Here is a 17,817-nt window from a genome sequence, read left to right as displayed (position 1 = left end):
ACAATCGACTGCTCTCCCATTAAGGATTGGAGATTTACCGATCGAAATGTATCAATCGAAAATTGTAAAACTTACATTATGTGAAAATTCTTTGTACATGAAACCACAAACATTATTACATTTATTTAATTTTGAAAATTGTATCGATCATATGCACAATTGGTTATGCGAGAATACCTATCTCGTAAATGAAAAATTTAAATAATTTGAAACTGTATTACAACGTAACAATATTACTACTGTATGCGATGCTGTAAAAACGATACGCGAGAGTGATGTCTTTAACAGCGAATCATTAATCGATTGCGAATTATTAACATGTGCTGTAAATGATATTCTTTACGATGTGTGCAATAAATAATTATTTTTATTCCATCTGTGATTTTAATTCTTTCCTCCCATACGAATAAGAATAGTTATACTTTTCTCAACACGCTCCGCTAAAGATGTAGAGAAATGCTGAGGTAGATGAGACGTGATGCTCTAGTTGGAATGAGACAAAAGATACTAAAAGATATATAATGAAGAGGAGTCTGCGACATTAGAATATTATTTCTTTCGTTGTTCTGTGCTTGTCACAAAGTTGTGGAGAGTGTGTGAGGAAGAAAAGTGAAGAAGAGACAAAATTATGTGTATTCCTAAACCATACAAACCGAGGTCCGATCCACGCTTTCACTCCGATCTCCCGAGAATACACATTGCAAAATGTTTCTGGACCGAATCCTACCGACGTCGAAACCGACACTACTGCAAGGATTGACGGTACGGATTTTATCGAAATTATGCATTAAAACATAATTATTTCCACGGGTTCTTCGAGGGACCGTTTACACCGTTTAGGTGCTGTCACTGTGGCACGGAGGTAACGGTGATAAGATCTGTCCTACACTGCAAGGATTGTTACCAGGAATACTGTCATACGTTCCGTACCCTCAAGAAGCAAGGATATGATGTGGATAATATGTCCATCATAGTATATAATACTGACCGAATGGAAATATGGAAGATACATTTTTTACCGTCTGAACCTCCTAGTATAGAAGAGCAACGAGAGGAGTTGCTGAAACCTTATTATATGCTGCCTACTCAGAGCGAGAATTCGGCGACGCGTAACAAACTCTTCTTTCAAGAAACATAAATTGTAAGTAACTTTCAATTTATATTACATCAAAAGTATCTTACAATAAATTATTAAAAACTAATGAAATGTCTCTTTTTCTGTTCCAGGAACGGCCTCCCTTTAGCCCGGCGCATCGTCCCCTCCCCCTTATATATATATTTTTTATTTTATATCATTATTATTATATTATTATTATTATTATATTTTTTAAATTTTATATGTTTTATATCTTTTATTATTATTATTATTATATATTAAGCACACACATACACACACACACACACACACACACACACTATAATAAATTTTATATTTTAATTTAAAAAAAAAGTATTTATTTACGCGCCTCTCCTTGCGCTCCCATCCCTTGCGTCTCTATCTTTCTTGCGCTAGTTGTAAGTCTCGCGATATCTTCGTTGCGTTCTCTCTCGCGCATTAGTTGTAAGTCTCGCGATATCTTCGTTCTCTCTCGCACACGTTCTCTTCGCGCTATCGTTCTCTCTCGCACGCGTTGTTCTCGCGCTATTATCGTTCTAAGTCTCGCGATATTATAGTTCTCTTTCGTATGCGTTCTCTTCGCGCTATCGTTCTCTCTCGCACGCGTTGCTCTTGCAATATCGTTCTCTTTCGTACGCGTTGTTCGCGATATTATCATTCTCTCTTTTTCATATGCTCGTTGCTCACTTTTACCTTTGCGTCGTCCTTCTCCCATCTATGCAGCATCTTACAATGCGTCGTCCTTGTCCCACGTTGACGCCATCCTTGTCACACGTTGATGTCATCCTTGTCACACGTTGATGCCATCCTTGTCGCTCTGTCCTCTTCACACACTTAGCGCTATCCTTTTCCCACATGTAGCGCTATCCTTCTCACACCACCGTCTTCTTTCCGCGGATCCCCCTTCTCCTCGCGGACCCCCTCGTCCATCGCTCGCGCCGCGGATCGCGCCGCGGATCCCCCTTCCCCGCGCGGACCCCCTCGTCCATCGCTCGCGCCGCGGATCCCCCCTTCCCCGCACGTGACGTCATCATCCCCCGCACGTGACGTCATCACCCCCCCCGCACGCGATGTCACCCCCGCACGTGACGTCATCATCCCCCGCGAGTGACTCCCCCCCGCGTGACGTCACCACCCCCCGCGTGACGTCACCCCCTCGGTTCCCCCCGCCCCTCACCCCCCCTCGGAGCCCCGGCGTTAGAACTCTCCTAGTCTTACTACTGACGGGGTTGGCCGAAGCTAAGGTAGAGCCGAATGTAAACATCGAGCCCAAGTCAAACGTAAACAGTGACGAGCAGGAAGAATCGTTCGAGTCCGCTCATCACATCTCACACGCATTGTCAAAATTTACGTGCTTCTTAGCACACCACTCCGTTTCTCGCGCACTGCGTAATCCGTAGTTCGGCGCATTAACGGACATTCAAAGCGCTTCTTAACGCATCTTCAAAGTTATTGTGCTCGTTAGCACAGAGCACCGCTGCGTGCGCCTCGTGTGATCCGCGGAGCCGCGCTCGTGCGTCTTAACGGACGAATTTCATCCAACGGCCTGCAGTCATGGTTGACGCTATGCAGGACCTCCTCATCGAGCAGTCGGCTATCATTGCGTCGATGACGCGAGTACTTCCCAATTTTAAAAAGATTGGTAAAGCGAATATTACGCCGTACAAGGCGAAGAACCGACTAGACTACCTGGAAGCGTTATGGGAGAAGTGCCAGCGGCTAAACGTCCGGCTACTGCAGGTGTCCACGGCTGAGGAACAACGTACCGTCGGATACTTTACCGCGGAGAAGTTCTTCGCTGCCGAGGATGAGTACCACGCAACCGCAGATTATCTCGCCGATGTCATCGGAAAGTTCTCTAAAAATGACGCAAGCGCCGCAGCTTCGGTAAGCGATGCTTCATTACGCGACCTGCCCGGTGCGGTTTCGTTGCAATTACCGCGCATCTCGTTGCCGAAGTTTTCCGGTGATTTCGCTGGCTGGGAAAACTTTCGTGGATTATTTGAATCGCTCGTTGCCTCGAAAGATTCACTTTTGAATACTCAAAAATTACATTATTTGAAAGCCAGTGTCACGGGCGAAGCCGCGCTATTAATAAACCACCTCCAAATTGCAGACGCGAATTATGACGCTGCGTGGAAGCTTCTGGTCGAAGAATATGACAATCAACGCGCGATTATTCACGCGCACATTCACGCTTTCGCCGAGCTGCCGGTCATGAAAACGGAGTCCGCTCCCGAGCTTAAAATTCTGCGCGATACAGTCGTCGCATCTTTGGCCGCGCTTAATAATTTAGAGAGGCCGGTCGACACATGGGACGACTTACTAGTCTATATAATTTCCCAGAAGTTTAGTCCACGCACGCGTAACGAGTGGAATCTGCAACGCGGAAAGATCAGCGCATATCCGACGTTTGGCGAAATCCGCGACTTCATGACATTGCGTATTCGAGGTCTGACGGACCACTCTAAGTTAAAATCAGATGTATCCGCTAATAAAAGTGAAGGTTCTCAACGCGCCTCGGTATGTACCGTAACCGCAAATAAATGCGTTAATTGCTCCGGCAATCACGGCTTAATGCAATGCGACGATTTTAAGCGTAAATCCATCGAACAGCGAACTCAGGTTCTAAAGTTGCATAAATGCTGTTTTATTTGCCTCAAGGTCGGTCACTTTCCGACCAATTGCTCGAGTAAAAGCCGATGCAAATTTTGTAAACGCGCACATCACTCGCTCTTACATCGAGACGTTAATACTCGCGTGCAGAGCGTTCACGAAACTTCCGCCTCGGAAAATAAAACGTCTTCTACGCAAACGAGCGGCTCCGCCGCCTCGGACGAAACTAACGGAGACGCTGCCGCTTCTGTTCAAATGATTCACGCTCCTATTGAAACTCCGCCGAACGTGCTGTTAGGTACCGCGTGGGTCATCCTCCGCACAAATGAAAATCGGAGTTTTAAAGTGCGTGCGTTATTAGACCAAGGTTCCTCCGTTAGTTTTATATCTGAGTCCTTGTGTCAGACAATGCGCACGAAGCGTTATCGCGCGAGCCTCCCGGTGCATTGTTTCGGCGAGCGATACAGTGGCGTAGCAAAGTCTCGAGTGTCTCTTACTCTCGCGCCTCGCAACGGGCAAGGCCCTTCTGTTCCTCTAACGGCGTTCGTATATCAAAAAATTACATCTTACGCCGGTTCAAAAAGGAAATCAGCAGATTCATGGCCGCATTTACAAAATTTAACTCTCGCGGATCCTGTTCCGTGCAGTAGTCACCCGATTCAACTGCTCATCGGAGCAGATTTATATGGATCATTATTAAAAGAAAAAGTAAAAAAGGGCCCGCTCGGAACGCCGACGGCCCAGCTCACAGTTTTAGGTTGGATTTTATCCGGTCCTACCGGAACTGCGGAGATAGTTGCCGTACACTCGTTAAATTGTGTATCGGATCCACTTATCGATGATCTTCTCCAAAAATTTTGGAAGATGGAGGAAATCTCTTCCGAACCTGCATTGTCAGAAGAAGATGAGCGCTGCGAGCAGCACTTTATTAAGACACATGAGCGTGACTCCGACGGCCGCTATATCGTTCGATTGCCCTTCAAGAACGGACCTCCGATCGAAGTTGGATCTTCGCGCGAAACGGCCGCGCTCCTCCTCTCAAAATTGGAACAACGCCTCCAAAAAAATCCGGATGTCGCCAACCAATATGCCGAATTTTTACGCGAGTACAACTCTATGGGTCATATGGAGAGCATTTCTGATAATATCGAGACAAATTTTCCGCCGGTCTATATACCGCATCACCCTGTTTTACGGGAATCTAGTAGCACGACTAAACTTCGCGTTGTTTTTAACGCGTCATGTAAAACCAGTAATGGATCTACGCTAAACGATCACCTAATGATCGGGCCTAAGCTGCAGCCCGATTTATCATCTATTATACTCCGCTGGCGTCAATTTCGGTACGTGTACACCGCGGATATTGCAAAAATGTTTCGACAGATCCGTGTTCATCGAGACGATGTCGATTTTCAACGGATTTTGTGGAGATCTCACTCAGATCAAGCCATTCGATCGTATCGCCTATTAACCGTGACGTACGGTACAGCTCCCGCACCTTACCTATCGATACGTGTAATTAAACAACTCGCGCTCGACGACGGTCGCGATTTTCTGCGAGCTCAAGCTATCGTGCGAGACTCTATATATGTTGACGACGTTTTGTTTGGTGCCGATGATATTCCGTCGCTCCGCGAGGATCGCGATCAACTCCGAAAATTGATGTCGCGCGGCGGCTTTCATTTGCGAAAATGGGCCGCGAATACACCCGAATTGTTAGACGACATCCCTTCCGGAGAACACGAATTAGCTGTAGAACGTTCCCTCGATAAAGACGATACGTTGAAAGTACTTGGACTTACGTGGGTACCGCGGGAGGATACTTTCTGTTTTCAACTCGCATCGATACCCGACGGCGTAAATACGAAACGCTCAATACTATCATTTATAGCGAAATTCTTTGATCCCTTAGGGTGGGCATCTCCCGTCATCATTACCTCGAAAATAATGATACAGGAATTGTGGATACGGAAATCCGATTGGGACACTCCGATCGCAGCCGAATTACTCGAACCGTGGAGAAGATATTGCTCGGCCTTTCCAAAATTAAAAGAAATTCGCATTCCGCGATGGACGGGAGCGCATCCAAAAAATTTAGCGGTCGAATTGCATGGCTTCGCGGACGCATTTAACCGCGCGTACGCCGCTGTCGTATATTTGCGCATACTTCACTCGCTCAGTGAATTTTTCGTCGTCTTATTAACGGCAAAGTCGAAAGTCGCTTCTATCAAGACGATTAGCATACCTCGTTTGGAATTAAATGCAATTGTTTTACTAACTCGACTACTTGAATTCGTACAAAAAACTCTGAATATGCAACCAGTCCCGACGTACGGATGGACCGACTCTTCTGTCGCGCTCGCCTAGTTACGAGGACATCCCTCTAGATGGAAAACATACGTCGCGAACCGCGTATCGGAAGTACAGACAAGAGTGCCGTCCATTAGATGGAATCACCTTCCATCTAACGAAAATCCCGCAGATTGCGCGTCTCGAGGCTTGTCGCCCGCAGAGTTCCGCGACTTTACGCTTTGGTGGTCCGGCCCTGCCTGGCTAAGTAGGCCCTCTCCCGCGTGGCCGATCCACAATAAACCTGTTCAGCAACGCAATTCAAACCGCGAGACTATCGAGTCTGAATCCCGGGCGATAGCTGTTTGTCATACTCAACGTAATCCAGAGTGGGAATTACCGAACGACATCTCAAGTTGGACGAAACTAATTAGAATCACCGCGCGCGTGAAACAATTTATTAATAACGTAAAATGCCGCGCTGCCGGATCCACGGCGCGTACGACACGCCTGTCGGCTGCCGAATTAAAGGAAGCTTCCTTGTCCTGGCTTAGCTACGTTCAGAAAATTTATTTTGCATCGGAACTGCAAGCATTAAAAAATCACACGGCTATTTCAAAATCTAGCTCCTTGCTACCGCTTCACCCCTTCCTCGGGGAAGATCAATTAATCCGCCTTGGCGGGCGAATCGATAATTCGCCTCTCAGTTTTGATGAACGGCATCCGATAATTCTACCGAAACACCGAATTTCGGATTTATTGATCGCGCAGGCTCATAAAGCCACTCTTCATGGTGGCACTCAATTGACGCTGCGTAATTTGCGCCAAAAATTTTGGATAATTTCTGCGTGCACTCGTGTCAAATATTATATACAAAATTGTGTGAAATGTGCCCGCGAGCACGCGCGGCCATCACAACAGCTGATGGGGAATCTCCCTCGTCCCCGCGTCACGCCTTCCGCTCCGTTTACGCACACCGGCGTCGACTACGCCGGGCCAATGAATATTACTCCGTTCGTTGGACGACGACAAAAATCGAGAAAATATTATGTTGTCATATTTATCTGTCTCGCGACGAGGGCCGTACATTTAGAATATGTAGACCATTATGCTACTTCCGGTTTTCTCGCCGCGTTTAGGAGATTCGCTAGTCGCCGCGGTCTTCCGTCCAATGTATACAGTGACAACGGCACAAATTTTCAAGGCGCGGATCGAGAATTAAATGCGGTCTTTAAACGACTCGTTGCCGATCCGCAGATGCAAAACGCGATCGCCAATGACAATGTGAAATGGCATTTTATACCTCCCGCCGCTCCGCACTTCGGCGGACTTTGGGAAGCCGGTGTAAAAGCTTTCAAGCATCACCTTAAAAGAGTCGTGGGCTCTCGCACGTTATCGCAGATCGAGTTTGCTACGCTGCTGTGTCAAATCGAGGCTTGTTTGAATTCGCGACCGATTTCAGCGCTTCACGACGATCCAAACGACTTTTCCGCTTTGACTCCGGGTCATTTTTTAATTGGTCGTCAGTTAATAAACCAACCAGAGGAATCGACTCTCGAAATCAATCCGAACCGCCTGTCTCGATGGCAGCAAGTGCGCGAAATGCTCGAACATATCTGGCGATCTTGGTCGTCTGACTACCTGCATACATTACAGCAACGAAGTAAATGGCAGAAAAATCAACCGGAGATAAAAATAAACGAGCTTGTTTTATTGAAAAATAACTTACTCCCGCCTTCAAAATGGGAGCTTGCTCGCATTTTAGAGATCCACCCGGGATCGGACAATCACATCCGTGTAGTGACAATACATACCGCCAAGACGACGTTAAAGCGACCAATTACGCAGATTTGTCGGCTGCCGATCCCCTGTGACACTGACTCTTAAAATTCGCTTATTTTAAGCTATTAATTGATTTGTATCGTTTCATGAATAAATGTACTGCTCGTTTTAAGCGTCCAGCTCGACTCGAGCTTGCGTATACCGCCTAATTGTATATATTTAGTTATGTATCATGGCGTACCTATGTAATCAACGTATTAATAAAAATAACGTTCGATCGATCGGTTGCGAGACATAGCCTTTGTCGAACTAATTAATCAAATTTCGTTGAATCTGGCTATCGCGACTGGTTGAGTAGCGTTGTCATTTATTGTTTGTACTTTACATAACTGCGTGCTTCCATACAGATAGTCCCTTGAACGTAAAAGGAAGCTCTTGTATGTGGTCAAATATCGAGATTAATGTAGCATTGTCCCCCTACGTACTAATTTTAATTAAACTATCAACTTGGTCGAGCCATCAGACTTCAGATCACCGAGGCTAATACCAATTAAGCGACCAGGAGTGAGCGACTTATTTCGTAAACTACCCGTTATACGAGGCGAGCGGGATGTTCGAGAAAGCAGCCTTATTGTTAAGTTGTTATGAGTACGCTTCTCGAATGTTCCAAGAGCGAGGCGTTCGTTCTGTGTTTGGTTTTTTTTGGTGGGCCCAACGGTCGTCTTCGTCTCGAACGATCCGTTGTCGTCCCGCTATTGGTTATAGAAATCGAACGATCGATTTCTGTTTTAATTGTGTTAGATCGCGAACCTACCGGGCTTGTAATTCCCGCTCACCGAACTCACTGTGCGATTAGCTTTAGACCACGACACATCTGAAAGTCTTTTGATCTTAATAAATCATCATATAGCTCAGACACTTGACTTCAAGTAAATTGTCTCCTCTCCATATCGGCGAACAAAAAAAAAATAATAAAAATTATCTTTAATGCGGTCGTGTTAAAATATCGAAGGCGCGGCTACAATCATAAATATATTAATTTTATCTAGGAATCAGGCTCTTTCTGCATCTGAGATGGTTTCATTAATATTAAGATTTTATGCAAGTGGATCCTTCTTGATAACTACAGGTGATTTTAGTGGTATTCATAAAAGTACAGCAAGTAAAGTAATTAATAAAGTTTCAAGGGCCATTGCTCAGCTTAGCCCTTTATATATAAAATTTCCAAATACAGAGGAAGAAATTGGAAGACTTCGCCAAAAATTTTATAATATTGCAAAATTTCCACGTTGCATTGGTGCCCTTGATTGCACTCACATAAAAATTCAGTCTCCAGGTGGCAACAACAGTGAAGCATACAGAAATAGAAAAAATTTCTTTTCAATAAACGTTCAAACTATTTGTAGTCCAGATTTAAAAATATTAGATATTGTTGCTCGTTGGCCAGGATCAGCACACGATTCTACAATATTTAATAATAGTAACATAAGAGGGCGTTTTGAACGAGGTGAATTAGATGATAACCTTTTAGTTGGTGATAGCGGATATCCTGTAAAAACTTATTTAATAACACCTTTATTGAAACCTGCTAAAAATGAAGAACAACTATTTAATGAATCACAAATTCGCACTAGAAATCCAGTAGAAAGATGCTATGGAGTGTGGAAAAGAAGGTTTCCTATTCTAGTGTTAGGTATCAGACTAAATTTAGATCGAGTCAAAGCTGTGATCGTAGGAACAGCTGTTCTTCATAACATAGCTTGTGAAAGAAATGAAGAAATTCCACTAACAGATACAGAAGTTGAAACAGCAATACATGTAGTAAATAATATGCCAAATAATATAAATGGAAACACAATTACAATCAATAATTCAACTAGACTTTCTTTAATTAATGAATATTTTTCAAGACTTTAAAATTTATAATTAACATAAATAAAACTTTTTATATACCCTTATGATTTTTTAAATTTTCCTTATAAAACATTTATACATGGTGTTTTCATTTATTTTTATCATTCTTTGGTAACAATAAAACAAATTTTCAAAACAAAAATTATACTTTTATAAATTAACACATTAAATATTTTAGTAGTAAATAGTTTCTTATAAAAAAATAAAAATTCAACAAAAAATATATAAACTCTATTATATTAATTTTCCTTCTCCAATATACTTTTTTTTCTCCCTACATTCGAAGTTTTAAAACAAAAATAATCTTTTTACTGATAAATACAATAATTTACTACTAAAATTTTTTGTGCAAAAAAATATAAATTGTATTAAAAAAATAATAATATTAATTTTTCTTCTCCAACACATTTTTCTTATATTCGAGTTCATACTGTAATATTTCCTTTTCCATTTTTAATTTTTCGATTTTGAGTTTATGCTCTTCTAGAAAACATTGTTTATGAATGTCAATTACATTTAATTTTGCTTTTCCTACTTCTGTCCATGTATCATCATCTGATGTCTTTTTAAAACGTTTATTAGATAAACTTTTTAAAGTTTCTGTAATAAATATAATAGAATAAGGATATAGAGATAAGTATATAAGTACATATTTTTCATGAGTTGAAAATTTTGTAACTTTATTATTACCTGGACTTTCAGCGTCGCCTGTTTTTTCAGATAATACATTTAATTTTTTAGATTTGGGAGTTCTCAACATACTTGGGCAATATTTTCCCCAATCTTAAATTTTTTTATACAATAGTTAATTTTTGTACAAAATAAATAAAATTTAAGTATATTTAATTAATACAATTATTAAAGATCATGAGGTTTAATTTTTAATATTACCTTTTTTTTCATTAATATTCTTCTTGTCTTCAGTATTTTCATTGTCAAATGAAGTGGTGTCTTCAATTATAATTTTTATATTATTTTCACTTATCCCTTCTTGTACTTCTAAATCTTTAATGTTTACTATTACGTAAAAAATAATTAATTAATTAAAAATATATTAAATAATAAAAATGACGAAACACATACATTTAAAAATTTCAGATGTACTTTCATCATTTTGTATCACCAATGTAGCATCACTATCAAATTGAGATGTCATTCCTGTTAATTGAGTTCCTAACATAGATTGTATGGTCTCATCTATACTATCAAAAACAATATTTGCAGGTTCTCCACCAGTGCCTTTTACGTGGCATTTTAAATCGGCGAATTTCTTCTTTGCTTTCTTTTTTAAATTTTCATATTTGCGGCGTAAAGTTGGAGGATCTCTAAACGTCCCAGTAGTTGAATTAAATTCTTTGGAAATAGTTTTCCATGTTTCTTCTTTCAATATATTCGAGTTTGTGTCCGTCCGCTTACATTCTAATAATTTATCATGTTTCTTAACTAATTGTACCTATGTTAAAAAATGTATAAGCACAAAAATGTATTTACACAATAGAAATAATTCTAATATAACAATAATTTAATATTATAGACAATTGATAATTATTTACCAAATCAGGTTACTTACCAAAATTTCTTCTTCGGTTTTTGTAAAATTGGGAGCACGTTTTGATGAAGCACTGCTATCGTTTGCCATATTTGTTAATTATAAATTACAGTCGTGACAAACAAATCGATAGTTTGCGAGAGAATTGAAAAAAATCAATTAATAGATGCAGAGATTGAAGCACTGACACGCATAGTATAGACTTATTTTGAGGTTATATTTGCTGCACATCGAGTTCGCGCATGTGATCAGTTGCTAACAGAAGTTTAATTAAGGTTTAATTAATCTATCCTCATTGTACAATGGAAAAACGAATAGTATATAAAACTAAGTTTAAGGATCAAGAAACGTTTCATTGAACTTTAATAAAACTATGTTTAAGGATCAAGGATCGTTTTATTAAACTTTAGTTTAAGCTGTTATTGAAAAACCGGCCCTTAGTCACAGCACGGCCACACAGACGGACCAACTAGACGCCAATAACAACTGTCTAGGGTCCCTGAAAGTCACTAAAGCGTGGCCGCATATAACGTATAGAGAGCGGCAATAACTCCGCATACAAAACGGCCCTTCTAAGGACCACCAAAATCAATCCAAAGTTAACTGCATATAGTGTATATAATAAACCAATTATTCTGTTTACATCGCCTCGATTAATTACGAGAATCTCAGCAATCTCTGCGAATCCTTCCACGAGCGAAATACGAACACGCCTGAACATAAGCGCTACATATATATATATATATATATATATATATATATATATATATATATATAATTAATATAATATAAGAAATAAAACAAAAATAAAAAGTGAATGTGTAATAAAAATATGAATAACGCTTACTCATTAAGGGAAGTATAGAATTCATCGCTTGCGCTTATGTTATAGTTAGAATTAAAATTTTCTAAATTCGCTGAAACACAGGTCTAAATTGAAATACAATAATGAAATTAAAATAAGAGATTCGCCAAGTCTAAGTTCGAAAATTATTCATCTATTTCAACGGTTTCTCCCAAAAGTAATGATAATTCAAAGGAAAATAATATAAAGAGGAAAAAAAAGATAATAATAAAAATAATAATATAAGGATGGGAAATTAAAAGAAAACGAAAGGGAGTAAAGAAAAAGTAGAAATGAAAAGATATATATATATATATATATATATATATACAGGGTGACCCATTTTAACTTAGGCAGCCAAATAACTCGAAAAATAAGCAAGATAGAGAAAAATGTTTTAGACAAAAGTTGTATGGTTTCGAGGGGGCCATAAGATGGTATCATTGGTTTGACCTTGAAGAGTCATTTGAAGGTCACGTGAAGGTCACTTCAATTTTTTTAAATGGAATACCCTATATATTTTTGTACATTCTTGTAGCTTATTTCGAGAGCTTTCCAAAACACTATAATTAAGTACCTTTCCGTTAAGTACTTTTTGAGTTATGATGCTTGAAATAATTTCTTAATTTTACATAAACCGTAAAATATCTTGTAAAATATTCATTTTTCGATTATCTTACCTTAATACTTTTATGTACAAAATAATGAGAGGAATCAATTGGTGTAAAGAAAACACATAGTTGTTTTTAAGAAAAAATATGGAATTGTTAATTGCAAATTACATATTTTTTCTTCGAAACAACTATGTGTTTTCTTTACACCAATTGATTCCTCTCATTATTTTATACATAAAACTATTAAGGTAAGGTAATCGAAAAATGAATATTTTACAAGATATTTTACGGTTTATGTAAAATTAAGAAATTATTTCAAGCCTCATAACTCAAAAAGTACTTAACGAAAATGTACTTAATTATAGTGTTTTGGAAAGCTCTCGAGATGAGCTACAAGAATGTACAAAAATATATAGGATGTTCCATTTAAAAAAATTGAAGTGACCTTCACGTGACCTTCAAATGACTCTTCAAGGTCAAACCAATGATACCATCTTATGGCCCCCTCGAAACCATACAACTTTTGTCTAAAACATTTTTCTCTATCTTGCTTATTTTTCGAGTTATTTGGCTGCCTAAGTTAAAATGGGTCACCCTGTATATATATATATATATATAAAGAAGGGCTGAAACGAGATATAAAGATAGAAAACAATATAAATTCTCGCTAAATAAATCAGAAAGAGCTAATAAAGAGAAATAAGGAATTGTTCGCGAACCACCTTGCGGAGATTTCAGGCGAACGGGGAATCGTTCGATCCTTTCATTTGAAATATATCCGATCATAATTTGAAGAAATAATTTTATATATATATATATATAGAAGAAAATTAAAGGAAACTAATGGGATAGATTGCTTTAAAAAATCTTTGGAGAGTGGGAAAGTATTCGCGAATTCCAATTCTGAAATCCAGAACGAATGGATAAGAGGAATATTCGTGAATTCCAATTCTGAAATCCAGAACGAATGGATAAGAATCTCGATTGATTTATTCGCGAATTCCAATGCTGAAATCCAGAACGAATAAATAAGAGTTATATGGAGAGGGGAATTGAACTGTTGACGATAAATTACTATTGATGGTTACTATGGAATTCTAACTGATCGAGAGTATTATTGATTAAACTCTTATTACTTTAAAGCAGTGCTCGGAGTTAGTTGCCCTTTTCGGGCCGAAATCGGAGGCGATGCCTACGATTGCCCCACTACCGCCCGAGGCTCGATACGGCCGAGCCGCCGATCGCGCGCGTAACGCTATGCCTCAGGAGCGTCGCGCCCGCCAAGCGTCCCGTTTCGCCAAATCATCATTAAAATTTTCGTTATTAAATAATTTTTCTTCTTATAATTAATTAAATACCCAAATTTTTATTATTATAATATATCATATACACTTAGTCCAAAAAAAAGCGGTACACTTAAAATTTGAGAAAAAATCAAATTTCAAATGACGATAACTTCGTAAATAATAAAGATAGAAAGGTCTGTAAAAAATGAAAATGAAGCTTGGAATCTCTACTTTAAGAATCGATTTATTTCAATGTTGCGAGATAAATTTATTTAAAATGGCGGATAACAAAGCAAGAGCATGCGAAATTGAAAAATAATGGTCCGAGTTTGCCACGGCACATGGCGTGAGCCAAATGTCGCAACTCAATGGGATGAAAAGCATATGATAGTACAGATTTTCTTCCTTAAAATGCTTTTTTATTCATCTCGATACGATGATTTTTCGCCGAGACATTCGCATTTTAATAAGAAGGCAGCTTTTTACTTTAAATGCGAATAACTCTCCAAAAAATCATTGTATCGAGACGAACGAAAAAGCATTTTAAAAAGGAGACGCTGTACTATCATATGCGTTTTATCTCATTGAGCTGCGACATCAAACTCTCGCCATGTACCGTGGCGAACTCGGGCCATTTTTTTTCAATTTTACATGCTCTCGTTTTGTCATCTGCCATTTTCAGAAAAATTGTCGTACAAATTTGCGATATAAAATTTCGAAAACTAGAAATACGAACCTTTAAAATGCTTTTTATAAAATCCTCTTATAAAATCCTTCTAGCTGTATTAGGTGCTGAGATATTCAATTTTGAATTTTTAGCAACGCCGAATTGCAAGAATAAAAATTCTATGGTTCGCTAGTACCGCGGTATCTTAAGACTCCAAACCGTATTCGTGGTTGTGTGCGTATGTGTGTTAGTGAGTGTGCCTGCGTGCGTGTATGTGTGTGTGTTAGTGGGTGTGCGTACGTGCGCGCGCGCGCGCGCGTGATGTGTAATTCGTGCAAGAAGTAGTCACACACACACTAATAATACAGACCTAACAACGGCGATAAACATTGTCGTTCTTTTGTTTCATCTCTTCGTTGTTAACAATTACGTTCTGTTGTTTCTCAACGATACTCTACCAGCGACCAGCGTGACGTGAGCATTTAAAATTTAAAGTCTCGTGTGAGATTTAAAGGTCTGTATTATTAAAGTACAATAAGTGGGTAATAGTGATAGTGCAACGTGTGATACGTGTCCTATTACCTGCAAAATGGACAGGGAGCAAAGATACGTGCAATTTTTCGATAAAGAATGGGAAGAAATTTTTTTTACAAACATTTTTGATAAAATGACCTGTCTTCTGTGTGGTTATCAACCCTCTGTTGTTAAAAAATATATTCTTCATAGGCATTATAAAACTAAGCATTCACATGAATATTCAAAATATGTGGACGAGGAGAAATTTAATTTAATCGAAGGTTTAAAATTAATTTATCAAGAAGGTTGTAGTCCGAATTCTCGTGATAATGCATCTTCGGATGCTTCATCCTCGGTAAAAGTTCTTACAGCATCGTATGCGATTTCGAACCTTATCGTGAAAAATTCAAAATCATTTTCTGAAGGAAAATTTGTAAAGGAATGTCTCATCGCAGCAGTAGAGTCGTTTGGAAATTCGTTAACTCTTGAAGAAGCTGCTAGCATTCCTTTAAGTGACAAAACAATATAATCGCGTGTAAATGATATTGCTTCTTCTTTAGAAAAAAAATTAAAATCTTTATTAGCATCTTGTTCTTTCTTTTCATTATGTCTCGATAAGAGCACCGATAATCGGCATGTGAGTCAATTGAGTATTTTTGCTCGAATCGTGCAAAACGATTTTTCATATGTCGAGGAGCTCTTAGATTTTGTCCCATTACACAATAGAACAACGGGTAGTGATATTTTCGAAGCTGTTAACCAAACTCTCCAAAAATTTCATATCAATTTCGCTAAATGTTCAGCTATCATAACTGATGGCGCAAGGGCAATGATAGGTTCAAAAAATGGATTCTTCGGTCAATTAAAGCAGCGAGGTTTGAAAATCCCTGTCATTCATTGTATTATTCACCAAGAAGCGTTATGTGGGAAAGTAGTGAAACTGTGCACCGCAATGCAAACCGTCACAAAAATTATTAATATAATTAAAGGCGGTCAAAAATTTCTTTCTCATCGAAAGTTTCAACTCTTTCTCGAGGAGCATAACGCAATTTATACAGATGTGCCTCTGTATTGTGAAGTTCGGTGGCTTAGTGCAGGAAAATGTTTAGAAAAGTTCTTTGCAATAAGAAAAGAGATCTTTCTTTTCTTGTAAGAAAATTTTCCTACAAAATGTGACGAATTTAAATTTTTTTTCGAAGATTTAGATTCGCTTTGCGAGCTTGCTCTAATAACCGACATGACAAATCATTTAAATATTTTAAATTTAAAGCTGCAAAAGATCAATCAATCTATTTCGCAATTAGTTAGTTATGTCGATTCTTTTTGCAGAAAGTTATTATTTAAAAATCACTTAGAAAATAATATTCTTAATTATTTTCCCTCTTGCCAGGTTCTCCTTAAAGAACATGACATAAATTTGTAATTTTGTAATTTTAAAAAACAAATTAATATAATAATTGATCCGTTGATAAGCCAATTCGATACGCGTTTCAAAGATTTTGAAATATTACGAAAAGATTTAATACTTTTCGAGCATCCTCTCACTGCGCAAATTGAGGAACAAAGCCTAGAATTTCAGGCAGAACTTTGCGATTTGCAATGTGATATTTCTTTAAAAGCACGGCTAGAAAAGGGAGTCGAATTTTTTAAAATTTTAGATGCATCATGTTATCCGCGTCTTAAAAATTTCGGCCTTCGAATTTTCTCCATGTTTGGATCCACATATTTATGTGAATGCTCTTTTTCGAAAATGAAAATTATTAAAACGGAAAAACGATCTTCTTTGACGCATCGTTATCCTCGCATCATTATCCTCGCTGATGCGAACTACTACTTCTAAACTTCCCGTAGATATGTCATCTTTAGTAGAATCGTGCAAACGAAAATCGCATTTATAATAGTACCTCATGGGTGATGTGGAAAACTATTATCTCTCAAAATTAATATACAATAATTATTATATAACGTTTAAAATATATTATCATAACATACATGTATGTATAATATGTATCTATAACAGATTATACATATATAATATATTATAATAATAAAAATTTGTGTATTTAATTAATTATAACAAGAAAAATTATTTAATAACGAAAATTTTAATGACGATTTGGCGAAACGGGACGCTTGGTGGACGCGACGCTCCTGAGGCATAGCGTTACGTGCGCGATCGGCGGCTTGGCCGTCGAGCCTCGAGCGGTAGTGGGGGAATCGTAGGCGTCGCCGATTTCGGTCCGAAAAGGGCAACTAACTCCGAGCACTGAAACTTTAAAGATCTGTAACTCAAACTCTTTAATTACCTAAAGATCGTTTCGCAATCGCCAATCGAATGGGAAGGAGAAATAAGGACTGAGAGAGGATTTAAACTTACTACTTATAATGAGCGTTGAAGTGCGTAAACAAATTCAACCCGGCCGGAGCTGGAGGCGCAGGTGTCAGATTGCTGGCTGGTGATGAAAAAGGGCTCGGTTGGTCCGCCGTGTACACTCCACTCACTTCACTTTACTTATTGTGAGACTTAGCAGGATGTGGAGAGTTTATTCACTAATAGATATTAGAGGTCGCACTTTTAGAAGATAATTTTTTTCTTTCCCCCTTTTTTTTATCGTATATGAAC

General features: G+C 38.7%; 3 protein-coding genes across 3 annotated transcripts; 2 read left to right on the top strand and 1 right to left on the bottom strand.

Moving 5' to 3' along the window:
- Window positions 1-2,671: 2,671 nt before the first annotated feature.
- Window positions 2,672-6,100, top strand: LOC145969021 (uncharacterized). Its single transcript, XM_083094884.1, has one exon. It carries the CDS (start codon window positions 2,672-2,674, stop codon window positions 6,098-6,100), a length of 3,429 nt encoding a protein of 1,142 aa, XP_082951010.1.
- A 921-nt stretch (window positions 6,101-7,021) lies between these two features.
- On the top strand, window positions 7,022-7,909 carry LOC145969020 (uncharacterized). Its single transcript, XM_083094883.1, has one exon. It carries the CDS (start codon window positions 7,022-7,024, stop codon window positions 7,907-7,909), a length of 888 nt encoding a protein of 295 aa, XP_082951009.1.
- Window positions 7,910-8,438: 529 nt separating this feature from the next.
- On the bottom strand, window positions 8,439-11,357 carry LOC145969019 (uncharacterized). The gene is made up of 6 exons (XM_083094882.1): window positions 11,289-11,357; window positions 10,802-11,171; window positions 10,610-10,735; window positions 10,409-10,501; window positions 10,150-10,318; window positions 8,439-8,556 (listed from the first exon to the last, which is right to left on the bottom strand). Exons 1-6 carry the CDS (start codon window positions 11,355-11,357, stop codon window positions 8,439-8,441), a joined length of 945 nt encoding a protein of 314 aa, XP_082951008.1.
- Between the last annotated feature and the right edge of the window lie 6,460 nt (window positions 11,358-17,817).

The sequence above is a fragment of the Camponotus vicinus genome, unplaced genomic scaffold (genome assembly GCF_025532165.1).
Source record: "Camponotus vicinus isolate PSW18456_S1 unplaced genomic scaffold, iyCamVici1.0 SCAF_3, whole genome shotgun sequence".
NCBI lineage: Eukaryota > Metazoa > Arthropoda > Insecta > Hymenoptera > Formicidae > Camponotus > Camponotus vicinus.
The sequence above is the reverse complement of the archived record's forward strand: the minus strand, read 5'-3'. Positions and strand labels throughout refer to the sequence as shown.